A 27,669-nucleotide genomic window follows, 5' to 3' on the forward strand; every position below is an offset into this window, starting at 1 on the left:
GAAAAAAAAAATGTTTTGAACAATGCCAAAGAAAATTCAACTAAAATAAACATTTGAGTATTTAAATATATTTTAAAAAGAAACTACGGTTAAATATGTTTTGAAAAAGGATGTTTGTAAAAATGCCTTCTCCAAAATAATACATCAGGTCCCCAACCCTGCCTTCACCCATTTTTTGTGGCATTAGTGAGTAGCTGCTCTGTTGACCCGCTGCTGCATTAGAGGACTTTATTAGCCTTTGCACCCAGGCCCTAATTGATATTTGATGGATGTTGCGATCGTAACCTGGTCTCAGAATAGAGTATAGAAGTTCAGTCGAACCCAGAGAGCCGCACAGCAACCCTCTGATCCCCAGCTCTCACATAGACAGGACATACCACAGCTCTGCGGCAAAGCTAAGACAAGAACAGCAATTCAGTCTCAGATAGACCAGGACTGAGAGACAGGGAGATGAAGGAGTGAAGGGAAGAGGGCAAGATAAAGAGGGGAATCATAAACAGTCAGAAAGATGCATCTTGTTTTCTTTCTTTCTATTTCTGTCCTCTCTGTCTCTCTCCCTCTTTGTTTTTTTTTTTTTTTTACACATTTCTTTCTTTCTTTTCGGGTGCACTAACCTGTAGGGGCCCGCTGGCTGGCATGGTGGATCTCAGCGATGTCAGGTCGATGTCTCGGCCCTGCTCCCCTCTCTCAGTCTTCCCAAGTCCCTGCATAATAAGGCCCGTAACAAGCAAGCAACCAAGCACACACACACACTCGCTCACTCAAGTGTTGCCCCCACAGCAGTGAAAATGCTAATGCAAGGATGGCAGTGGTCGTTATGAAAGGAAATGACCCTGGACGCCAGGCACCAAGCACCAGGCAAGGCCAGGGAGGACAGCGGAGGGACAAACAAATGGCTTATTCACCCCCATCCTGGTCTCCCTCGCTCCCTCTCTTTCTCTCTCTCACTTTGCACTCGTTCTGTCTCCCTATTCTCCCTCTGTGCCAAATCTCGGTTGTAAATGAACCATCGTACTGAAAACCAGGCAAATAAAGTGTTAAATTAGTCTTGTCCCTGTCTATGACTCTATTTGACCAACTACTACAAACCAAGTTGGGTCTATTTGTGCTTGTTTGCTCAACAAAAACATTCTGCTGTATTTCTGTTAAGTTAACTGAGGTCAGATGTCTTCTTGTAAAAGCACTGAGGCTCCACTGTTAGGAGTTTACAGCTCGCTAAACCAGGGGACCCCGGGCTCTGTAACTGGGGACCTAAGCTACCATGTGCACAGTGACAGATATCTGAAAACCAGATAAAAAAATAAGTCAGTGAAGTGCCCCTTTAACATCCATCCATACAGCTGTATCTAGCCAAAGTTTGCAAACATTAGCCACCATAAGCTATTGGCCATCCAAGACCAAGTATGGCTGGATCAGCAAAACCCCTTTTAGTGTACTGAGTTGAGTAAAAAATGTTATGTGTGAGAGGAAGAATGTGTTATCTCCTCATTCAAAAGTTACACAGTGTCGCTTTAATGTAAACGGTGATTAGACTGATGTAAGTTACGTTTCCCAGAAGCACTGAAAATGTGAAAATAAGAAAATGAATGTAAAGGACACAGTAGCCTACAAAAATAAAATGTTTTAAAATGAAGAAGAAGGTTTATTAGATTAGATGGTTGAATGGCCTTTTGTGAGACTGAGGAGACGCAGGAATGTGTTGCTGTTGACTTTGAAGAGAGAAAGATGGGGAACTGAGAAGAGACAGAAAAAAGCTTTACAAAGGCTCTAAGTGGACACAAAAATAACACCCCACAAACAAATACACAAATGAAACACATTTATACATGAATTCTTTGTTTCTCTTTGTTTTTTTTCTCATGCAGCACATACACACACTCGCACACACACACACACACACACACACACTCCGCACACAGACACACACACACACACACACACACACACACACACACACACACACACACACCAGACCACCAACATCGGACAAACATGCGCACAAACGTGCAGAAAAGACATAAAGCTTGTCTCCTGTTCAAATACAAAAGGGAAGGGTGGTTGTCAACAGTGATCAAACACACTGCTGCAAGCTCATAATCCTAAAAAAAAAAGATCACCTCAATGGCAGGAATTTCATTAGGTTAAGTGTACCTGAACAGAACATCGCGCACACAGTCGGCACAGCAAACCTTTGCCCCACTTTGTAAAGACATGTGTCAAATGGGGGAGAAAAAGGAGCGGTCTATTTTGTAAGCAGGGAGTTGGTGTATCGCCTATATTTCCAATCAGTTTTACACTATACGTCTATGTCACTTTATGATATTGCATCCAGGTTTCATGAACTGTTGACAGAACTGAACAGCACTGTAATTAATTTCCTGAGATAAGCATTGTAAAGATTAATATCCATCATCCCTGACGTCTGTTTGAAGCACCCTCCTCTCTAATATGTTCTAAAATATTACCAATAGTGGCTATATAACTCTGGCACAAAGCACAAGCACAAATGTACAGAACAACGTGTGTGTGTGTGTGTGTGTGGCATTTATTTGGGAGACATCTTAAGGGACTGAGCTGTTGTCAATGTTCTCTCCAATAATGTGTTTGCTGTCTTCAATTTGTAAATGCTGAAGCATCCCCCCCCCTTCACTTCTTTTTTAGTTTTTTCATTTGCATGGACAAGGTTCCAGGAACTCTCCCACTGTCAGCTGACACTGTCTGAGAAGTAATTTTGTTTTTGTGGCTTTCCAGAATTACGCTTCTGCCGTCTTTCAGGGATTTGGGGTTTGTAGCTATTCAGTGGCACATAATGGGCCATTTGACGTGCGTGTATTGCTGGACTGTTTGAGCAAGAGATTCCAAGTTGATCTCTAAATGAGAGGTTAAAAACAAACCGGCCTGCCCACAGATTTTTTTCCCTAATCGTTCCTAGAAACTCAAAATTTAGACTAGAAACTAGTTATTCTGCCAAACCTCTTCAATCTTTGGTTCCTTGAAACAGAGAGTCTTTAATTGATTCCAAATATAGTTTACCTAGAAAGAAAAAATGCTTCGTAGATTAAACAGTTAAGGAAAACAACATAACTCCCTCTGTGGCAGTCTTGACAGACAGCTGGTTAAGTGAGTCATCCTGCTCAAGAAAAGGTTACTCTGGTTTGTACACGTATGTGAACAGGTACTTTAGGACACCTAAAAGTTCATCAATAGTATTCTTGACAGGTTTTAGCATGTATAGGCCTATGTGAAAGCTATAAAGCCTATGCCTGTCATTTGTTTAATCCTCAATAATGTTTTTTTATCTATATTAAGCCTTCAGCAAATGTGTGATTTGTGATTTTTTGGGCTATATAAATAAAATGTGACTTGACTTGACTTTAGGGGATTTGTGCCGCTTCTGCTTTTGATGTGGCAGTTTTGCTCGACTGAAAACAAAGTTGTGGGGGGGTGTTGCGAAACACTACAAAACCTGCTACACAGGGTTTTTATGTACAGTATTCTTTCTCCTGAATGGGAGCAACTTTCATTTGTGTATAAAAGCTATTAATAGCACTCCATGCAAGCAGAATTCAGTTGTGATTTGCCTGTGGTCATGTGTTAAATGCATTAAAAAATGACTTTACGCTTGTGAACACCAAGCTGCAGGGGAAAGGTAAGTGAAATAATGGGGTTTATATAATAAGTGCAAATGCATGACCTCAATCAAAACCATCGCTGTTTTAAATTTACTGACTGTCTTAACTTTGTTGGGAAAGCGATGCTATTTTAAAAAACACTATTAAGGCCTGTAAGCCGCTAACATCTTTTCCTTGCAAAGATAAAGAGACTTTTAATTAAGCAGTTCAAGCTGCAATGTGAGAGAGACAAGGTTTTATCGCAGTAAATACTTTCAGCATGAAACAAAACCTCACCCCACAAGTGCGGTTGCCCAATCATGTAACTGTAATGTTGCTTTGGATTTGTCCACGTGCCTAAGACGTGTGCACTCACTACATTATTTGTTGGATAACGTTTAAACAAAGCCTAGTTCGCAATAAGCCCATCCATGGTGAATTTATAAGTCGGTCCTGGATGCTATCGGAGTTAGGCTAGTTGGTTTAACTCTTTACCCAAGATAGTGTTAGCCTTTTCTCTTGTAATGATAACTGCGAACATCCTGTCTGAAAATGAAACAAAGTGTTATAAGCCAAGCAGCCACAAAGGGTTATGTTAGAACAAAATAACTTGTTACATTTCCCCCCATAATGCTTTTAATACTCTGAAATACAAGAACAGTGCTGTTTCTTTGTTTCCATGTCTTCCACACGAATCATCAGTCAGTGGATGCTAACTTCTTGCCTTCCAGCTTTAGCCTTGGTCTTGTATGATAATATTATGTAGCCATATGAGTGTCATATTTCAGACTTGTTTTACAGGGTTCCCATTTTAAAATGAGTCAGCTAGAAGCATTAAATAACTAGACAGAATTTTCATCCAAGTTATTTAACTAATGTTAGCATAATTGCTTTGCTAGTTACAGCTAATACAATCTGTTAGAGGCATTTCTCATAGCCAGCAAAATCAAAGGTCCCTGGCTAGAAATTAGCCGAGTGCTTTTATCTTCTTCTATTTGAAATTAGGACTCATTGTTTCAAAAAGTATGTATTTTGAGTGGTAAATCTGCCTCTATCTATCTTTATAAACTGGGTGTGAGAACATAAAGGTTGACACGCATAGCAACAGTAACTATAGCTGGCAGGGCTTAGCAAACAGTCAATTGAGACTTACTAACAGATTTGAGGCTTTCCTTGGACATGTTGTGAACGACTTGAGACTTGGACCTTTTCCAAAGGACTTGAAATCAGCTGTGGTGACACGTGACACTTTGTGTAATGACACTGACAGGGACACATACAATCCTCTGTCTGTCTTTGTCATTCTATCTCTCTGTTGTGCCATCAGTCTTTGTCTCGTTCATTTGTACTCTGGTCGTGTGTCACTCTCTCTCACACACACAAAGATGGGGCTTCAGCAGTTGAGTACCAGGCTGCGCTTACCTCTCGCTTTCTACCTCTGGCTGCATACACACATGCACATAGTAACGCACACTAACCAGACAGTGCCAGTCTCTCATTCTGGGGATGATAAAAGGGCCTTTATGCTCCAAGAATTTTCATCATACTGCTGCAAACACACACACACACACACACACACACACAGACACAGACACTGACTCACCAGCTACTCTAAAGTTAAAAGAGCAACTTTGCACATCTAAGCCTCTGATACCAGCTGATAACAGCACACATTATCAGATCAAACACTCACGTGCCTGCACATACACACTAGCAGATATGTAAACACACATGATCACACCCACATTCGCATGCAAATATACACAAGCGAAAGAGCAGGGTACCTTGGGATCCGGGTGCAACTAACAGCACAGATCAAAGTGCTACTGTCACTGACAGACGAGCAGGTGCACATGTGCTTTCATGTTGTTCACCTGCACAGTGTGTGTGATGCTTTTTTTATAGGTTCCCCAGTGTCTTTCTAGGACCAAAACATGCAACATATTCCATTGCTGTTCAGTAAAATGATCCCTTTACTCTACATGAGTGACATGTAAAGCTACTCCTGCTAAACAGAGAAACATTAAGTTCTCTTTGTGACTTTAATTGAATTGATTAGTGAAAATTAATGACACCAATGTTCATTTTTTGTTTTTTTAAGACTTTCATATCTGTCCCTTAAATATGAAGCTGCAACCAGTTAGCTTAGTTTAGAATAAGAAGTTAAAACAAATGGAAACAACTAGCTCGGCGGGTAAAGAAATCTGCCTAGCAGCACTTCTAAAGCTCAGTGTTCACATGTTATATCTTGTCTGTTCAAACATTGAAAAATAACTACAAGTTTTGGTTTTACAGGGTGTTATGTGTGTTCCTTTGCAGGGACAGAGTCTTCTGTTCTTTACCACTTCATAAAGCCAGGCCATATCATCTGACACTCCATGTTTAGCCCAGATCCGACAAACCAAAAACTGGCTCTATATGGGGGCTCTTGTGTTTTTAGTAGTAGTTTCTCCTACACACTTGGAAGGGAGAGTGAGGCGAGATGGTTGCAGTCTGCAACTACACCAAAGATGCCTCTAAATCCTGCACACTGGACCTTTGAATATAATCTGTGAATGCAGATACGAAAAAACTGATAGCTTAATATCTTATAACATTCACTTTATTTTTTACACAACTTTGCAGGGGCCCCTGTGTAAAATTCAGATACCTTCATCAAGAATATCACATTCAAGACTAAGGAAAGACTTTTTAAGGAAAAGCACTGAAGAGAATCTGGTCCTGACGCACAGCTGGTAGAAAGCAGCACTGTTATGAGGGAAAATGGGTCAGCAGTTGATTCTTAATAATAAATGTGTGCCCCTGCGCTGGACCCCTGCTGCACCCATTAAACTCTTTTATAAGATAAGGACTAGTTGCACCAATTTATGGAGATTGGATGTTCCCAAAGGTGCTACAAATGACATTCGAATGATTTAGTCACTGAAGGAGGGCTTTAATAAAAAAAAAGGCAGTGCGAGAGATAGACTGCCAGCAATTACACAGATGTGCACGTGTGATACCCGAAAATAAAATGCTTCTTTCATATTGTGAAACTGCTTTTGTTGTGCTCGAAATACTAAAATTTCAGTCTAAAATGACAATTGACCCCTTTTTTTTTTTTTTTTTACAACCATTAAGGGCGCACAAACACACACACACGCACACACACACACACACACACACACACACACACACACACACACACACACACACACACACACACACACACACACACACACACACACATCACACCAGGGTTGGATGTTTTCTTGTGGCTTTAAAATCTTCCCAGGAATACATTACTTATTTTCCTGGGAAACAGGAAATTAGATTTTAAAGAGGAACTACAGATAACCAGAAAATGGTGCATACTCTCATTTTCTGTTGTCATTCAAATACTCATTGCCCCTTTGCACTCCAATTTTAATTGTATGCATGCCTGGTTAAGCCACTTGTTGACCCACCTGCACATTTTAGCATAGGAGGTAATATAAAGAAATAGCAGCTGACTGAAAAGTGTTATTTTATTACTATAATAACTACATTTGTAGGCCAGAATTTATGACGCTTGTGGTCTGTATGGCGTGTGCAGAATGTGGTACAACACACACTGGTGCAGACAGTCACACGCGTGCTGATAATGCTGGGTTCCTGTAGTTATATCCTGTTGGATTTTTAGGGATAAATTCCTGTATTCTGGGATCAAATGTTTGCAAATACTCACGATTTGATAATAGTTTTGTATTACCACTAATGTCCCTGACTATTTGAGCTAACCTAATGCATCTAACCCCACCCATCAAGGAGTTCCAAGGTAAAAACAAACAGCAAATTATTATTTGTGGTTATCTTTTGTCCCACAGGCAAGCCATTATATTAAAATAGATTTAGAACAAGTTAGAAACATGGCCAAACAAAGCAATTTCTAATGGGACTAGATCAAAGTGTGTAATTATCTTCTTTGGTTTTCTCTTTTCTTTAATCACAATCTGTTTAATCGCAATTGTCTCTCCTTTCCTCTCCTCTCCTCTCCTCTCCTCCCCTTCTCCTCCTCAGGCATTCCCTTCTTATATAATTACAGTTCAGAACCAAACCACCATGTCATATTTAACTTACTCCTCAGCCCGCAGGGAGAGAGCCCTCATTTTCGTTAATTGCCTCCAATTTGGACCGTTACCAGGGGGAGCGAGAACATGTGTAGATATATTTTGTTTGGCCCAAGTAGAATAATGGGTTCCTAACAGGTCTGTGGGGAGACATATGGAACCACAGAGCCAAGGAGAAAATGAGGAGGTGAAATAATGAAAGTTTACTGTAAGATCAGGTGAAATCTGACATTACTTGAGCATGACAGACTGGACTCTTTAGTGACACTATCTGGTAGAAAGATGTACTGCTCAGTGTTTTGGCACTGATCTCCACACTGTACAATGCCACAGCTGTTAAGAACATGTGATATGTTAACTTTCTTTTATAATATTATACCTACTTTGAATGACCCGTCTTCACTGCTGAGGGCATATTCCTGTATAATACTACCAATATATCATCATATTTGTTGCAATATTGAGGCAAAGACCCAAAATTAAAACACTATTCAAATGTTCATTAGAAACAGTATGTCCATGTGCATAAACCACGGCATCAACAGCAAGGCCACAAGCAAAGGTTTGCTCTCTTGAAAACAGAATTCTTAAAATGAAGAAATGCCCTTCACTGTAAATGTACCAGTAATTCTACAAGGGGGTATTTCCTAAAATTTCACCCAAAAATATCCGCATGAATATCCTCCAATGCACTGTGTAGATTCACGCATTATGTGCCTGCACGACTGTCCACTTTCATCTCAACAAGCACACACTCACATCGAAGCACAAAGCGAGAGCTGCATGCAGCATCGCAGAGAGGGGAAATGACAGGTCCATTGTTGCAACACAAGATCCTTTAAAGCACATCCGAAGACACCCGCAGCACACACGAGTTACTGGCATACCAGTCATAATTCAAGACTTGAGTGAAGTTGTCGCATGCAGTACAGAAGAAGAAAGAAACTACTCTAATACTTCTTCCCTCCTTCAAGGAAACTCTGATGAGGTATCGTGTATCAAGGCACTCAACCAGCTGCTTCACTTGTTGAATTTAGAAGCTGTCTGTGTGCAAAGCGGAGGTAGAAGGCCATGAAATAAGTCAAATGTTAGGCTTTAAACGAGTGCAGGAAAATTTAATTCAGGATCCAGGAGAAGGAGCAGGTGATTTGAATCATTCTCCGGCTAATTTGAATTGTTAAATCACCATTTGTTGTTTTTTGTTTTTCAAATAATGAAAACAATAGCTGAATCCCTCCCACTGCAGACACCCACAGCCAGCATCTGAATTCTCACAAAGCCAGGGAGGTTCTGTATATTAGATATATTTACTCCTTGCCCTGCACAGCTTGTCCTTTTTGTTTTAGATTCAGAATTCAGAATCTCGAAAGCATTCTGTAGGACAGGGGAGCACGAAAAATCACATGCCACACATGACAGGCTGAGATGATGAGAAGACATCAAAGAAGAATGTGTGCGTTGAAAGATAAATTATGTGGTTGACATTCGGGGTTTAGATTTTCAGGTAGATAACTAGTGTATAGATTGCAGATAGTGTCCGGTTAAAGTAAAAAAAAAAGGAAAAGATGGATGAAAAGACGATAAGGAAAAGAGACAGGGAGTTGGAACAGAGATAGATGTTGAAAGAGAAGAACCTCTGTGTTCATTTTAGAGAGACACAGCAAGAGAGAGAGAGAAGAGGGAAAGAGAGAGAGAGGCCTAATTTCCCTACCTGAGCTGAATTCTCAAACCTGTTGTAACTCGTTAAAAAGGACAAATTCTCACTGACATTAGTAAGCTCAGTCAACATAGGTCATATTTTGTCCTTTAACAGAAGAGAATATCTGTCACTTTTCTAATCTGCACTGACTGACACACACACACACACACACACAAGCACACACGTGCAGAAAAAAGAGGGACAGACAACCAATCATAGAGTGTTGGACAGGTTTTCACACAGAGACACAGAGAAATGGAAGTAATACTGTGACCTTTAGCAATAATGGGGATATCAGGGAAGTTCAAATAGACTGAAAGATATCTAAATATACAAAAATTTTAATAGACATGTTTTGTTTCAGTGCAACATTAAAATTCACCCATCCGGAGCTGATTGATGACAGCTGAAGGACTGGAGAAGAGTTTGCAAGATTGCATGACTGATATGAGAGAGGTCGAACTGCACACACGCTTAAACATACACACACACACACTGCCATGTCAGCAGGCTGTCTTTGCATATTTCCCCTCTACATATTCTGGCTTATGCTTCTCTCTAAGCTTATTATTTTGCAGGACCAGAACCAGACATCCACATGCACACATCCATTTAAATACATAGGAAGTGCGCTTAGTATCATAATGTGAGTAAAGAGAGGAACTACTGCGCTACAGCACTTTAAACAACCTTCCTGTGTAAATGCAAATGAATAAACAGTGTTTAGATCCAGGATAATGTTTCTTCAAGAAAAAGGTTAAAGTGGAAATACATTTGAAAAGAAGATGTTCTCGAAATGCCTTTTATCAGTGAGGCATGAAGATAATATATTATAACATATTTTTTGAGTGAGTCAATATAGCCAAAGGGAGGAAAAGCAGGGAGCAATTATGCAAACTAAAACTTTTTCTTGAAGAAATTATGAGTTTACTCACGACTTCCTTGCAAACTGTGCTGTCTTTGTGATATTAAATAAGCTTTAAGAAGAGAATGGTATCCTGTTTTTGAGTCAGAATAATACTCCACTTGTTAATGTAAACATGACTGCTAAAGGTTGGCAGGCATTAGTGCTGGCATGACTTCAGTCATCTATTCATCGGACAATAGCTTACAGTCTACGTAAGTTCTGTTCTATCTTTCATCCTAAAACATATTTCCTTACAAATCTCAAACTCCATCAGAGACTTCTGTGGAAGGTAGAAAAACAAGTTAAACACATCAAAAACTGATTGAAGTTTAGATAACAGCGTGTTTTACGGCAAGAAAGATTAAACTAGGTGACTGGGAAAACCAAAAAACAAAAAGGGAAGAAGTTAAAATGTCACTTTTGTTACTGATCAAGTCAGCGAGTGAAATGAATTTAATTACAGCTGTTTGTGCCGTGAGTCAGGCTAACAAGCAAACACAACCTGTTTCTTCCTTGAACATACCAAGTACTGTGACTTAGTGATTCTTTTTTTATAAATGAAATCAAGACAGAAACATATGAGGAGCTTATAATGTATATTTTAAATACAATCCAGAAATGTCTCACTTTGGTAATAACATTAAGACCCAAGCATGGTGAGACAGTTCAATATAAATGTTCAGTGTGACAGTGTTAAAAATGTTATTCACACTGATATGTTCTGTATGTGTAACAAAATCTGGAATCTGTACACTTTGGTTATTGAACGGGTTAAACAAAAGAGACAAATGGTGTTTATTAGTGAGCTTTAGAGGTGCTACTAAGACAATGTTATTACCTTTGGATATAGCCAGACTAGCTGTTTCCTCCTGTTTCCAGTCTTTGTGCTAAGCTAAGTTAACTGGACCTCAGGCTACAGCATTATATTCACCAAACAGATATGAGAGCAAAAATCAAATAAGTGCACTTCATGTGTCTAACTATCCCTTTAAAATTCACCTGTTTATTCTCTTTTACAATTAGTTGCACAATATAACAGAGAGAGGTCTGGATGTCTCCCACAGGAGCTGAGAGAGATGTGGACTTATCATGGTGCAGCTCAGGCCTCTTGTCACCTTACTGAGGCCTCATGTTCTGCAGCTTCATAGACAGCTGTCGCTCTCGGGTGTGGCTGCTGTGTGTTTCACTATCAGTCCTGTGTACATTGAACTTTGGGCCCAATATGGGTCTGTCTATGCCTTTGGGTCAACTCAGGTTCTGGTACAGGTCAGGACAAAGTGAGAGAGAGAGTAGAGAATAAAGCATTCATTCTGACAGCATAATTTCATGTTAGGGGCAGTTGTACAGTTTACTAACGGAAGAGGTAGAGGCGTGTCTAGTGTGTGTGTGTGTGTGTGTGTGTGTGTACTGAAGAAATGTCCAAGAAAAAATGTTGTCCAATCCATAAGCCAGAGGTTGGTTGTATTTATGGATCAGAATCTCACACACAGATTAAAGGTAAAACCGTACAATAGCTGTTGTTGGTTGTAAATATACTATATGTACGTTTCTTGCGTTCAATGTTTTCATTGTGTGTTTTCACTTCGGACTTGCTGTCATGTTGTTCTGGAAACCTCGCATACAGTTTCACCGCCTTAGGCAAAGTGCAGGATAAACATGTGTAGCATGTGTGCACACAAGCAAAGGAGCACCCCCACCCACATACACACACATACACACAGACAAACACACACCGTACTACTTTTCAGGTCAGGCACCAGGACCCAAATTGAATGATTTGCTCTGAAACACACAGGCTAACATTAATCTCCTGGTGGTCATGTGAAGATCCAAAACAACAAGTCCATGACCCCGTTAGTGTGTTTGCCTGCTTCTTAACAAACGCTGGAGTATCTGAGAGTCGCAGGTATTAAAACATCCATAGCAGCTCTTTATCATTTCAGGAGTGTTTGCCGATTGCGTAGCAGCAATGCTGAGCAAATTATCTGGCTATTAACAGTGGAAGCTTAGATAAGGGCTATATTTGATAAGATACGGCAATGACTATATACATTAGTCAGTAAGGTGTGCAGCCGATAGGCAGTGGTGATTTTTATGGCATTTTCACAATAGTATATGGAGGAATCAACAAGTGTGAGGTATGTTTCTTAATCATTAAAGATACAAAGTTTGGTCAAACAAAAAAGGTTATTGTGTAACTTTTGTGTGCTTATGTAAAAGTCCTCATAATTTCAGAGGAAATATGTCATTATTCTGAACAAAAAGGAGGATTACAAGCCTACATTTTGAGAACAAAAGCTCTGGTTCTGTGTCAATACAGTTACAGTTCAACGTTTAACTTTTTAAAATGAAACAGTGAAAGAGTTGAATGCCTGATAGGTCATTTGATGATTAGGTGGCAGTTGGATCTCAGGCTGGTCGCTCTTTACAGAGATGGTTTTATTTATTCAAAGTTACGTCAGTGAGCAAATATCATAGGAATGCTGTAATCAGGGGAATCCCTCTTTGGTGTGTGTTCATTTCAAGAGCCTTGGCGGTATATAGTCTGGACCCCTGCTGTCAAACACAAACAGGAAGACCCAGCAGAGAAAAAAATGAACAATAGTGTGCGTGTGATCATCAGGGTTTGGGAAATATTCTGGATAGTACAGGAACTCTTCCTCCTGTTTCACGACTGATGAGCAGGTTAAAACCATTATGCTGTTTTGATTATTCTTCCCTGAGGCGAAGCAGCTCAGTATCAGGGTGTGTAGAGCTGATTGATGGATAAAATGTCAGATTCTTAACTATGGTTACATTCTGCCGTGCGGTCTTTGATTGGGAAACTTTTTACTTACTGAACAAATGTTTGTCCAGTACTTTAAAGTCAAAACTGTTCCACTAAATTAAAATTAACCCCTTGAGAAACTCTATGAATCAGCCTACCATAATGATAGATTAATGTTGACTAACAACATCATCTCTGGGCTGAAGTATGTCCTAAAAAGTGAATACAAATGTTACCGTCCAACCGAAGATACAGGTTTTCAAGATTTAACAAGGTTAGACTGAAGCACTCTTTTGTGCACCAGTCAATCCTAAAATTAAATACGGGGCTTAAACTGAGATCAAATGCACGTGGAAGGGCCTTGACTGTCTTCTGTGTTTGTATGTTTAATATAGGCCAGTGTATCTTTGTTTCTTGTTCTTGCTCTGTGATGACAGCTGTGATGCAAGAAAAACACACTTGATCTTACAATAAAGTCATCATCATTTAACCTTTTATAGCCAAACCAAAAAGTAATAATAAATATGCCCATTATGATCTATCTATACATTTCTGGTTATTCCCTCCTTTTTGAATAAACTGTACTAAAATTGTAGTTAATCAGAGAAATAAAAAACTCCAAACGACATTTTAGGACTTTTTTATTTTTATTTTTAGCACACTACACACACACACACACACACACACACACACACACACACACACACACACACACACACACACACACAAACAGAAGCATCAATTAGGAAGGCAGACTATGGCTACGTCAAACATGACCAAGAGACATAAAATAAAAGCATGATGAACGACTTGCACTGGATTTCACTGCAGCTGTTAACTAGGGATACTGGAGTTTGCCTCTGGTTGCTAGAGTCAAGACTGGCAGAATAAACAATAGTGCTTCCGGTTTGACCTGTCAACATAAAATTCTTATTACTGACTGTTGCAGCATTTTGGTTTTTATTTATGCAGGAGCACAAGTTCACTCTGTTTTGGCTTCCACTTGCACACAGCATATTGGTTAATTGATTAAGAAGAATGTACGCTGAGTTTAGCTGGATATAATAGCGGTAACTGTTGAAGTGCTGTAAGTGAGACAGTATGGATGATTTTTATACATAAATAAATAGGTTACTAATAACTTATTGTATTTTAAATATGTTCATAAGGTGTTTAAAAACGTTTTTTAGCTTAAAATGTTTAGGTAAATCATGTATATATTTCAAAAGTATAATTTACATATACATATTTAATTAATTACTTTAAAAACCTAGGCTAATACAATTAATTATTGCAGAAAATAACTTGCTAGACCAATAGCCATGGCATTGATTATCTCTCTAAACATGAAAACAAATGATGAAATCCCCTAATTAGCGCAAACAAATGAAAGAAAAAATATACTAAATAAATACAATATTATATATATGTATGTGTGAAATATCCAAACATACAAGCAGAAGAGCAGAAAAAAGATGAGAGATGCTTCCTGTCATTCCGGATTGGAGACAGTCACAGCTGGATGGAGCACAAACACCCAAATAGCCTAAAAATCGGATTACATACTCAACCATAGCTCTTTTAAATTGGGGGTGTTTTATTTTGAAAGCGCGCCTCTCTTCCTGTATCGTCCGGGTTTACGCTGCCGTTCTTGACGCGGCACGTCGGTGTGAAAGCCCTGCCGTCGCCTTGTCGAGTCATCGCCAGAGAAGAGCAGAGAGCAGACGGAGCCGCCGTCCGATGGCTTGAAAACGGAGAATAACTGTGGACCACAGCGGATTTATTGCACCACACAAGCCGAGGAGGGAGCACAAACGGCGGTCACGGCAGCGGGCTGGATGTCGCTGCGGATGTGGATATTGCATCTTTAGAGTGTGGAGGCTGTTGCGTTTTTTTTTCTCGGTTTCACGGTTGCAGACCCGGACACAGACAACACAGAGACAGACGAGAGAAGAAGTACCAGAGCCGCCGCGACACCAGCGAGCGAACTTGGCTTCTCTGCCCTGTGGGAGGTGTCAGTCTGTCGGCTGTGGCTCGCTGCACATACCGCTTACCGCGTCGTTGCTCGGACCTTATTATTATTATTTTTTAAAGGTTAAGGTTGTTGCTAAGTTATGTTTTTGTAAATAACGTCTTATTTTTTATTTTTTTTTTTTGAGGAGGGGGGTGTCTCGGCAACCAACTGTGGCTTTAATGTGACGCACTGACGTTGTACTAACATTTTGCGCTGTGTCGGAGCGGACCCCCACTGCAGAGGAGTTAAAAGGCTGTTAAATCAAGTTTTTACCTTCAGATTCCTACTGTACCCCTACAACCCACACCGATGTAATAGGTAACAGTGCATTCTTTTTTCTTTATTTTTTTGGCTTTATTATAATGCTTTATCCAAAATCGTGACTGGTTGTTGCTTGTGTCTTGTTTTTGCCTGTGGTTAAAGTTAGCTGCATTGCCTTTTCTTTTTTTCTTTTTTTGTTGAGTTCCTCAACAGGCAGCAGTGAACCCCTCACTGCATTTCTTACTCACAGAGCTGACTGTTCAGGACACTCAGGCACCCACTCCAGACCAGTTGCACTCATGCAAGATTCACATGTTCACACAACATGCATTTCGCCTATATCAGTAAGCAGCAGAGACAACCGCTCAACCTTTCCCTGGGAGTTTTAATTGCTCCTGTTCTCATTTTAACTGGATGAACATCTTTTGTTCATTAGGTTTTAATGAGCCGAACTGAACGAATTCAATTCATTTAACGTTAATTGTTTGACATGGACTGGTGATGTGTGGATTTTTACTGACACCAAATCGTTTTTAATATTTTAATAATAATTTTGATCCTATTTATAAAAAAAAAGAAAAAAAAGTCTGGCCATGAGATTTTGGCCATGCTTGAATGTTTATATGCGCATTTTATTTGACAGGGAGGCTGTTAACAGAGGACCTGACACCAGTCAATATACAATACCAGTAAAACGGGTTATTTTGCTGATACTGTGTGCTTCAAATAAAAACTTACATATTTTTTGTTGCAGTACGTTTGAGCCTCTGTCAGACTAATTTCAGCCAGAAAGGGACAGTGCTAATCATGTCTGTTAATATTTAAGTTAATTTAAATATAAATGTTGCACACTACCTTAAAACCCTTTCTGTTATTGCTGTTACTACGTATTTTTAATTTAAAAATTAATTGACTACTTCAGTTTTCTGGCTGCCCTAACAACATTCCCTAGCTGTTGTCAAATCCCTGTAAAAACATCTTCTCATATAAAAAAAGGCAGATGTTTTTCACAGTAATCTTGAATTAAATTCACCCTAGTTTGAATTTAGTGCCACCCCACCCATTATAAGCAGCGTGTTGTGTCATATACACCTTTCTGGTCATGTCTCAGGCCACAGACGGAGAGGGATCCGGCTGTCCACTGGGATTGTTAGACAGGAGAGATAGCTTTGTGATTTAGATGACGCACACCCAGCAATACACTTCACTGACAACAGCGGTCTCATACTTAAGTCATCAGTCTGGTCTCCCTCGTTGGCGTCAACGTATTGCTTAATGTTATTACCTAATTGATCGTGTATGGGCTGTTCACTACAGTCTACACCTGAAGCCTGAGACATCTGGTTGAGTAAATGACTTCTCTTAACCTCTGTGGCAGCCAGGTGCCATTGAATGCAAAAGTAAATTCAAAATGTTAAACCTGTTCATAACCCATCATTGCACACAACACTTAAACAGTGCATACAGCCTGAACAGGACAAGAAGTATGTCAGAAAAGGCAAGAAACAGGCTTTCGACCTGCCTGATGGCCTAAAGGCACATACCTACTGTGACCTCCTCAGCACTAATCCTGCACTCACTTCACTTAATTGGGACAATATACAGTAGCCTGTGGGGCCAGATCAATCTCACTTCTGTATGGTCAGTACTAGGAAACTGTCTGGACAAATTTAACCCTTAAAAGTATTTTCTGAACAATAGCAGTTTATATGTTATAATAAACAGTTTTTGCTGTTTATTCCTCATTCACAGGGGAGAGATTTAATTGAAGGAACTCTATAGACGACTCAACAAAACATTGACAAATATCCTTCATGTTTCTTTGTCGATAAGACTTGTAAAAACGTATGTGTTGTTTTAAAACATGAATTAATGTACTGTGAATGATTTCTAACGTCGCACACCATAGCACTTCCTCTGAGCCACTTTCACTATGATAATACTAGAGTACAAGTTATGTGTAGGATGTTAAATTCTTAACAAGATTTCTGCAATGCAATATGCAGAATAATATACTTGTACATGCCTCCTTCTGATATGTATTTCGTTTTTGCAACTCTGGTCATCGCCCCCCCTCCCCACTCATGCTAAGCTGCTGAATTGTCACAGAGTAGCCCAACCTTGAGGTCAGCCAGGCTGTGGTGACTTTGGGGCTAAATTTGGAACGTGGAGCAATTAGGCGCACACTCCACTGCATTAACTACATGGGGCAATTGGGAGGGAAAGATTGAGGGTGGGATGCAGGTCTTTTTATTGTTGACGAAATTAAAGATCAACTCAAGTCTAATAATGTTCACTGATGAATCCCAAACCAAGGGTGCAGGAATCCTGAATCCTCTATCAGCCAAATCGGGAATGATTATTTAATGAAGACACTGCTTTAAGTACTGCAAATATTGACTTATTGGTGCATGAAAAGCTAGGTTTTTTTCTTGTGCTGACCTATTTTCTGTATCAGCACCAACCTAATTGTTTAGGATAAGAACATCCAAATGAGCGGTTGATCTCTGCTTAGTGGTTGGAGGAGCTGACAGATTTGTCAACTGCAACCACAATTGTGGCAGCATTTATCTGGTGTTCATTTCCCACCCTGCGTCTGTCACTCATACCACTCATCACTGGCCAAATGGTGTTAAAATGTTATGGTATCTGTGGCAGCTTGAATGTTCTACGAGCCACTCAGTATCGTTTGGGTGGGTCAGTCAAGAAGTCATGAGAAAGCAGATGCTGGGTTTTGTCAGATATGTAAAGAAAATATATTTTATTCATACCGCTCTCTTTGTTCTCTCTTTTGATTTACAGTGACAAGGGACGGAGCAGATCAAGGTTGGCCAGGCTAGGCCAGGCTAGGCCTACCTAGCCTTCTGTCTGGCCTTACCAGACGGGCCAGCAACCTCTCCAGGGAATCCTATCTTCAACAAGCAGTGGCAGCCTGTTCTTACACAAACCTGCAAGGCAAGCTGTAAAGGATTGGATTCCCATTACATTTTGTCTTATCCGCCTTTGGGAGGCCATACTGGTCTGTTAGATCACCAGTCCTTCCATGTCGTGGTCGTCCCTCTCTGGATGTTGGCATCAGGATGGATTCTGGTGTTAATTTGACGGTTGCCACCTCATTGCACTGCTTGCACCCCCCCTCCTTTGACTGCCATTCGTCCCTTCCCTCCCAAATTTTTAAGCGAAAGCCCCTTCCTCTCTCTTGGGGCTTCCCTGAGCCCTGTACAGAAGGGCCTTGTAGGAACTGTAGGTTGTGTTGTTGAAACAGTTGCAAAGAGGAAGTAGAGTTAATAAACCCTTGCTAAAAAAGTCACAATGAAAATTGCTGCACTCAATTGATTTGACTGATTTATTTTCTGTAACCCATCCCCTTTGTTTATCCACGAGTTTAATTGGAGATTGGAGAGCTTTTTATTTGAAAAAGAAGCTTGCTAGTCGAAATCATTACTTTAAACATAGGTTGGTCTGATTACACATGAAATAGGTCCTTATTTATACTTAAAGAATTTCTCTTTTGTGGTCTGAGCCTCGGGGAGGAATGTCTGAAAGCAATAGCAGCAGCAAAGCAGTGAAATTCATTGCCCCGGCCCCCCCTCCTCCCTCTACCTCCCTCTGTCCATCACCCCAGACCCCCCACAAAAATGTGAACGGCTCTTCCGGTTCAGACTCGCACGTTGTGGAGAAGCTCAGCGGACACCCTGAGGTCCGACGTCGGCGCCACACGATGGATAGAGACTCCAAAACAGCCGAGCACCGTTTCTTCCGCCGGAGTGTCATTTGTGACTCCAATGCCACAGCTTTGGACCTGCCCAGCAAAGCAGCCGTGATACTCACCTCCCCTCCAGACTGTGAAGGGACGCCCACCTTCTTTTCTCCACAGCCCTGTGGTCCTGGACCTGGGGTACGGGATGCTGAAGGTGGGGAGGTCCCAAGAGGTCCCTATGTGCAGAGCTCGACCCTTCAGCCTGGTCTTGGGCCTGGTGGGGCAGTCGCTGAGGGGCGTGCACAAACTCCTGAGGACAATTTAGATGTGGGCAGTATTACGATTGCTGTTCCTACCAGTAGCAGCGTTCAACATAGTGCAGATGGGGAAGTAAAAGAGCCCAGTCCGACAGTATTGGATGTTTCCGACAAAACAGCAGGCCAACAGCCTGAAGTTATATTGCGTCCCAGAGGGTCAGAGAACATAGAACAGGTGGCAAAAGATGGAAAAGCGATAGAACGTGTGGACGAGGGTAGCGTTAGTAGTCCAACTGAGGAGAAAGAGAGGGAGACGGAGGAGGAGAGGGGGCTAGCCAAAGCGCGGGCAGAGCAGAGGGAGGCTGAAAAACGAGTACAAGAGGATATAGAGGAGGTGGAGACAAAAGCTGTAGGGACATCGCCAGATGGACGCTTCCTCAAATTTGACATTGAGATTGGAAGAGGGTCCTTTAAGACTGTGTACAAGGGACTGGATACAGAGACTACTGTGGAAGTGGCGTGGTGTGAGCTCCAGGTGAGTCCAGACTCATAAAACTGTCACCTCTTCAGCGTCTGTGCTCTCTCGCTTCCTTTTTATCTGGCCAAGTATTTAATTTAATGTCATTTTGTGGCTGTGTTCACCCCTGATGTGTCTGAAGTCAATCCAGGTGCTGAATTTAACCTCTCTTTTACTGTTATTATCTTGAGATTACTGGTATGCGAGAACTTCCTATTCACCCAGATGCTTTCCTGTATAAACAGTGACTAAATGAGATAAGAATCTGATTGAGATTGAGATACGGGTGTAGATTACATCCTGGCTGAACTCAGTTTTAGATAAAGTATCACTAGTCTTGAGGGCCCGGCAGGCAGCAAGTGAAACCGTGGGGAAACATTTTATTCAGATGTTTCCTATCAACAAGGTGTTTGTTCTTTAAAGCAGCAACATGGAAGGTAGTTCATACTCAGAAATTAGTTTTTTCGAGTGTTTTGCACATTTCCTTTAGGTCCATTTAGGTTGTGTGTTTTGACTGTTGCTTTTCCCCATGAATGATGGTGGGGGAAAAAAGCTCCTTGGACTGGTTTATTGCAAGATGAGTTGTCTGGTACTGCTTTAAAAATATTTGGTTGGTTATAAAATGTTTATAATGTTGACCTGTACTCGTAGCTGCTCCTTGGGCCAAATTTGCATCCGTAAAAATTAGGTCTTGTCAAAATGTTCTCCTTGGTTACTCTGATTTTGCATGACTGACAGAAAAATCTGACAAACTCAGGAGGTATGTTGCAACTCCTGCCTTCCACAGTAGCTGAGCCACTTGTTTTACTATGAGTCATGGATTAGTTTTTTCACTGCTGCATCCCGACAGACTCTGGTATTAACGGTTTACTTTTTAATGTCTGTGAACGGATGCTGTGGTGCTACCACAAGTTGCACAAATGAGTTTTGAATGAGGAAGAGGATGCGATCAAGACTTATATACAAGTGAGATTTATTACCTGAATACTGTGATCTGCCAGTAATCAAACCACATAAACCTGCCTGCTTGATATCTGTAGAATGTAGGATGAATTTTTAGGACATTATTTTAAAGGTTAGAAAAGTATGCTCATTGGCGAGAGACTTCCTCGTCGAAATCCCCAGACTGTCTGGAAAATTCAGGGTATTGAAAGTGAATGAGAAACACTGTTGCATCTCTTTCTTACTTGTCCCGGTTATGGTGCCCTTGAGCAGAAAAGATTACTTTTAGCTGCTCCAGTATAGTTTCTCCTTGGCTATAACAGGACACGTTGCACTGGGCAGCTTCCATTCCCAGTCTGCAGATACACAAAGGTCAACAAAAAAAAAAAGGCTGCGACTCGTACACAGTTTGAAACATGAGACAGGATGGCACACAGTTCACCACAGGATGCTCTTGCTACATTATGGTTCACTGATGCAACTTCTGCAGTGAGTGTGTGTGTGTGTGTGTGTGTGTGTGTGTGTGTGTCAGAACGAGAAGGAGAGAGACATACAGAAAGTGTGAAGAGGAGGCATGTAGAGGAGTTGGAAGAGATGTGTGTATATGTGTGTTGGCGGGAGATGTGAGGCCGACAGAAAGTGGAAAAAAAAAATGCTTTGCAGCTCGTCTTGTTGTAGGCACAGAGACAGAGGTGCGTTCGGTAGTTAGAGATGTAGAATAACAGTCAGAGCTGGTCATATGATGTTCAGGGCACTGACTGAGTTGAGGTTTGAGCGGAGGCAGAAAACAGTGACATGTATTTACGTGGAACTACTTGCCCTAATGAAACACTTGCCACTGTGCCAGAGAAACAAACATAAAAGATTAAAATATGGTACTTTTTATCTGTTATACTGTGGATTTCTGCAATATTAGGGAGAGGGAATGACATAATTAGCAACAAACCAAGAGTAAATTGTGACATGTCAGAAATCAAGCAGAAAAAGTGTTGGTTTTTTTTTCCATTATGAATTGAAAGGCATGGATTACCTAGGCTTGTTTTTGTTCCATCTTTTCAACATGCTGCTTCACTCTCTGATAATTGAATGAATCTGAACCAGAAAAGTCAAACAAGGTGAGACCGCGTAATTAAATGTTTTCCCTGCAAATCCGCATGTGTTTATGTTTCTCAGCGTGTGATTATTTCATGTGGGAGTGCGCGGTTGTTTTTCCTGTCATCTCCATCACAAGATGCTCCTCGAGTCTTCCTGAATCCCAGGAGCTAAAATCAGCTTCGCCTGATGCCTCGCGTCTAGGAAACGCCAGTTTGTTTATCAGAAAACAAACGTCTAGCCTCTGTTGAGCTCGCTCCCTCTGTCACACAGGCCTGTTTCTTTCTCTTGCTTGTCAGAACAAGGAAACCTAGTGATTATTGGCCATGTTCTCAGTTCAAGGGGTCTTTATCAGGTCAAATTCAGAACTCAGGTTGATTTTCATGGTGATTTTTAAAGTTATAATTTGGTTAAATAATCAGAATAAACTGCCTGATGCATTATTTGCTACAAGTATTTTATTTAATACTCTCCTGGATTAGTGGAATAAAACTTTCCATTAAACATTATATACTGCATGTGTTATATAAGGGTATTGGGGGGCCTGTGGTGACTAGGCTATATGCATGCAGAGACGAGTACTTTTCTACAGAGCCGGGCTGTAATCCTGTGTGTGTGTGTGTGTGTGTGTGTGTGTGTGTGTGTGTGTGTCAAAGATGACTGAGCAACTGCTGACATGTGGCAGAATGGTGGGAGTAAAGTTACACACACACACACACACACACACACACACACACACACACACACACACACACACACACACACACACACACACACACACACAGACACACAACCAATCACATTCACTCACTGGGTGGGCATGGGAACTGGAGATCTGTGGGAGTCGGGATGATCTGGAACTTGTCGGTTTTCTATATGTGCAAATGTGTGTGTTTCCATCTCTTTGACTTTTATGCATAATATGAATCTGAGGTTGTTTAAATTCTAGTGTGTGTGTGTGTGTGTGTGTGTGTGTGTGTGTGTGTGTTTCAGAGATAGATCGGGGGGTATCTTTACATTCTTTAGCATCTGATCCAAAGCAGGTTAACATCTGTTTGCAGGAGAATCTATAGATGGATGGAAACAGAGCAGGAGGGAGATGGAGCAGATAGTTTGCTTAAGCTTTAGTGAAGTAACCCATACAGCGAAGTGGCAAGAAAGAGGAGGAAGGTCACCGAGTAGCTTATGTTAAGGTGCTTTGTGAGACAGAATGGAAGATGATGGATGGGGAAGAAGAGGCTGACACAGTTCTCCTGGAATGAGAGAAAATGGAGAAGGATAAATGTTTAGGATCAGTTTGAATCTTGATGTTGCAAAGCTAGACATAGCTTGAAATGACGACAGTGTTAACCACAATGTGTTAATGGTATCTGTTAACTATTTACTCAAAAGCCCTCAGTCAGGAGGGAAAATGCTGGGTCTGTCAATAACCAAACATTAGTATTGTAATGTCTGTATCTGTGGCTCATGAGAGAGTGAAAGTGGTGAATGAAAGGTATTAATTTCTTGTTTGATATTTTTCCTTCATAAATAACTCCTTTCTCTCCCAGATAAAGAAAAAAACTTTTGTACATTTGCGAAGTATGTCACTATAAATTGAATACCTTTGGGTCTGGGACTGGTTGGTCAGACAAAACAAGATATTTCATCACTCTGGCTCGTAGGGAAAAATAGGACTTGAGGACAGCAGCGAGCACACAGTTCAAACAACTCCCACTGACAACATACATTCTCCATGCAATTGAGATAAAGTTGAGAGTGAGTCAACTACAAGGCATTGAAAGTATGGAGGGAAAGGAGAAAAATGAAGTCTTATAAGAGGGCAGGGACGGAGGATGGAGGGGAGGAGGAGGGGTGAAGGTCAAAGTTCAGCCCTGTTGTGTCCAAAGCAATCACAAGGAGCCTGTCCAGTATTCAACTACCTTTTGGTAGTGGGGGTCGAGTGTGACAGAGACGTAATGATCAAAACAGATTAGATGGAATAAGTTGCAAAGAAACAGCTCCGCTCTGGAGAACTTTCGGGAGGACAGGTGGTCGGAGGAGATTAGGAGGAAGAGGATGAAGGCAGCGGGAAAGAGCAGGAGTTTTAGGAAAAGGGAGGTGATCTTGGTGGGAGTTCAACGAGATGATCGAGAAATGGGAAACATTGGGAGGAGGGAGGGAGGAAAAAGTGGGAGAGAAAAGACAAAGGAAATGGAAAAAAAGGGAGGAGGAGGAGGAGGAGGGAGAGGAGCACAGAAGCCTAGGACGAAAAGAAGAGGGACCCCGATTCTGTGTGTGTGTGTGTGTGTGTGTGTGACCTTAGGCTCCTAGCTCCACTGCTGCTCAAAGACCTTGAAATTTCTCTCTCAACTGCAACACAAGGCGGATTAGCCCCCTCCCCACACACACATATACAAGGACACACACGCGCTTTTGGGGCCAGTCATTCAATCTGTGCCTTAAGACAGGACTCTGGGCTCAGACAGCTCTGTTGGCATGTACAAGTATTGCTCCAATAGTAGATTTTATTGTTTTATGTTACAGTTTCATACTTTTTGCTGCTGTCATATCGTGCTGCAGTGAAATATTACATTGCTAAGTCATGTCACTGTAGTCTCCTGACATAGACCAAATGAGTCACATCCAACAAGGCTAATAAATATGGCTCACTGTGTCCAATTTTAGCATTGCGGCAATTTGTTTATAGCAGTGACCCATTTTAACCTGGTACTGGCCTGAAATCTGTCCATGTGTTGGTAAAAAGCCAGACGGAGGGAGAAAAGATCACGTTGGAGGTCGGTAGGCATAAAATGAGGGAGAGTACGAGGAAGGAAGATTGTTTATCAGGCATTAAAAGAGTAAGGGTACATATATACACTAGTACACATGTTTAAAAGATAAAAGTTAAAGCTGTGTTCATTTTACTGCAAGATAACTATCCCCAGATTACTCCAGGGCAGCAGAGCTGAGGTGAAACAGTTCCTGAGGTTCGGATTTCCCTGACAAAACAGCTAAACTGCAGCTGTGTCGAGCCTTTGGCGAAGGCTGGTTCTCACTGCTGATTGATTCTGAAGTTGCTATAAAGTAGTATTAGCCACCCCCAAAAACACACGCACACTCACACTCACACTCACACACTAAAAAAGGAATGGAAACTGTGTTTGCAGTTTAAGCATTTTCTTGTAAACGTTATAAGTGCTGTCTACAAATAATTTGCTCAGTTCCATTTCCTTGTAAGCAATTAAGCTAATGCCTATGTGCATCTAAATGTAAGTCCGTATATGAGTTCATGTGTGTCTGCAGAGGGGGTGTGGCTGTGAGTGTGTGCACATACTGCAGCTAGCTTCGGGAATTGTTAACTTATTCATTTGGCTGAGCCTAGCTGCAGATGAGCTTAACTGTTTAATAATAAAAAACTGTGGAATATTTTTAATGTGATAGACAGACCGGTGGTTTGGTCGACCGAGTAGCTTAAGAACCGCCTGAAAGTAGAAGTTATAGCTGGAATGAGCGTTTTCTCTTCTGTAGCCAGAATGGAAAGTCACCAGCAAACACTATACAGTTGTTGGTTAATGGCTTGTAGGTGTGTGCAGATCATCCATCATCTTGATAACATCACTCATAAAGCTGTTATTCTTCTCTAATAAATTCAGCTGTAAAAAGGGAAAATGTTGCGCCTCAACTTAGGAATCTAACATTCACTATGGACAAACAAGTTTGTGTCCTGCCATGTAAACTGAAGGGATGAAGGGTATCCAAGTGGTTTTTTAGGACTTGGTAAGAGTGCAGTAACCTTTTTATAGCTGAATGTTTTATATACACTTGTACTTAAACACACACAGCAAGATGTGCAGTTCAGATACGTAAAGACCCCAAAGCCCAGCCAGTTGGATTTATGAGTGATAAAACAGGAAAGTGCCGCGGGCTGAGGTCGCCCAATGTTCATCTCTGATATCGGATAATCTGGAGATAACTGAGGATAAGACGAGGGCACGGAGGAAATCTCCTTTTCATTCATTTTATGCTCACTGTAACACTCAGTCTTCCTCTTGCTTCGTCTTTTGTCCCACTTCAGTTTGCACTCACTCCCTCTCTCTCTCTCTCTCTCTCTCTCTCTTGTGCTCTCTCTCTCTTGTGCTCTCTCTCTCTCTCTCTTGTGCTCTCTCTGTCATGTGTCAGTAACCAGCTGTGAGCAACAAAGGAAGGGTGACAGAGAAGCTGACACTTCCTCATATGCAAAACAACCCTGTGCTTCCTTCCGTGTAATGTGTGTGTGTGTGTGTGTGTGTGTGTGTGTGTGTGTGTGTGTGTGTGTGTGTGTTCACCAGAGTTCCCCCTAATGTTCAATAGTAAGGTCGGGCCACCCTGCCTTAAAGAATTTCATTAGTATCGATTTCAGCGAAGGGCTTAAGTGTCACATGACCAAAGTGCCGTTTCAGGTTGTGTGGAGTGATAAACAAAATGGTGTTTTAAAGTGACATACAGAGCGCGGGGTCATTCAAATATAGTTTAAAAATACTGCATGTAGTCTAGACCTTCCACCCATGGGAGTGAAGCATTTTATCACACACACACATAAATCTCACTTGATGGCTTTGAGGCCTCGGATATGTGTGCTAACAGTTGCATGTGACTCCCTGTGTTTATTTAGAAAAAAAAAGAAGAAGCAAGTGTAGTTCTGAACCTAGACTTTTGATTGTGTGTGTGTGTGTGTTTGTGTGTTTGTGCAAGTCAGGGAGCTGAAGATGCTGAAGTGTTTTGGCACCTTCTTCTAAATAAAGAGAGCAGAGAGCGAGAGAGAGAGACACACACACACGCGCGCGCACACACACACTGAAAGATGCTTTAGAAACTGCTGAGTGTGTGTGTCTGGGTGGTGTGAACGTGTATGTGTTAATAAGCATGTCTGTGTGCTTTATGATAATTACAGGGCTTGATTGGAAGTGTGTGTGTGTGTGTGTGAGACTGACTGACTGACTCATGGAAGGGCAATGTGTGCTTACAGCTGATGTAGGGATTGTGTGAAGGGGTGAGTCGGGGACAGTGAATGCATCAGGCAGATGTTAGATGACTTGCACAGTGAGACATGATGACATAGCTTATGCTCTCTCTGTTTTTCTATTCTCTCTCACGCGTTCTTGCTTTTTTTTTCTTCCCGCCCCAGCTCTGCTCTTTCCAATCAGATCCACTCCTCCGTCCTCTTTATCTCCATCTATTCCTGCTCTTCTCATTATTTCCCTTCTCTCGTCGGTTTCCCGCTCCATCTTAATCCCTTCCACTGACATCAATCTCTTCCCCCTCCCTTAAATTTTACATGTTAAACGGAGGAGTGACTTTTTTTTTGGTCCGATTCATCCTCCACTACTCATTCACTTTGTCATTGATCTTTTTGTAATCTTCACTTTGAAGATTTTTTTTATCAGAGCTTCTCTGATCTAGCTGGATACTACGTTGCTGAGAGAGATAGACGCACAGAAACATAGAATATTGTGTGTGAAGAAAGAAATACAGGGTCTGCATTTGAACCCACAACACTTTACTTCACCACTATTATATTCTTCATTGTCCTCAAGGAAGCCCTGAATTTGGATAGACTGACTGCAACCCAGATTCAGCCCTACACACACACACACACACACACACACACACACACACACACACACACACACACACACACACTAGCTTGACTAAATGCAAGTGCGTGCCTGATTAGCGAAAAGAGGGTTATTGTTTTTTGACGTTTTATATTTTTTTGCCAGGAAACTGTAAAACAATACTGACATTGTGAAGAATAATCACTTCCTGGAAATTCAGAGCCACGATTGGCTGACA

At 41.2% G+C, this 27,669-nt stretch overlaps 2 protein-coding genes across 20 annotated transcripts in view; one reads left to right on the forward strand and one right to left on the reverse strand.

Moving 5' to 3' along the window:
- LOC127358806 (ninjurin-2-like) overlaps positions 1 to 985 on the reverse strand; it is a 31,048-nt gene extending 30,063 nt beyond the window's left edge. For 2 of the 4 annotated variants that reach the window (XM_051392245.1, XM_051392246.1), the window contains exon 1: positions 615 to 981. In XM_051392245.1, the coding sequence (XP_051248205.1) occupies positions 615 to 710 (96 nt within the window). In that variant the 5' untranslated portion in view covers positions 711 to 981. Of the gene's footprint in view, positions 1 to 614 lie in introns of all 4 variants that reach the window. The other 2 variants (XM_051392244.1, XM_051392243.1) reach the window with 2 other exon arrangements.
- Positions 986 to 14,743: 13,758 nt separating this feature from the next.
- wnk1b (WNK lysine deficient protein kinase 1b) overlaps positions 14,744 to 27,669 on the forward strand; it is a 92,144-nt gene continuing 79,218 nt past the window's right edge. For 8 of the 16 annotated variants that reach the window (XM_051392173.1, XM_051392176.1, XM_051392184.1 and 5 more), the window contains exons 1-2: positions 14,746 to 15,404; positions 18,150 to 19,839. In XM_051392173.1, the coding sequence (XP_051248133.1) occupies positions 18,883 to 19,839 (957 nt within the window). In that variant the 5' untranslated portion in view covers positions 14,746 to 15,404; positions 18,150 to 18,882. Of the gene's footprint in view, positions 15,405 to 18,149; positions 19,840 to 27,669 lie in introns of all 16 variants that reach the window. The other 8 variants (XM_051392180.1, XM_051392181.1, XM_051392185.1 and 5 more) reach the window with 3 other exon arrangements.

Source organism: Dicentrarchus labrax, unplaced genomic scaffold (genome assembly GCF_905237075.1).
Source record: "Dicentrarchus labrax unplaced genomic scaffold, dlabrax2021, whole genome shotgun sequence".
NCBI classification, from domain to species: domain Eukaryota; kingdom Metazoa; phylum Chordata; class Actinopteri; family Moronidae; genus Dicentrarchus; species Dicentrarchus labrax.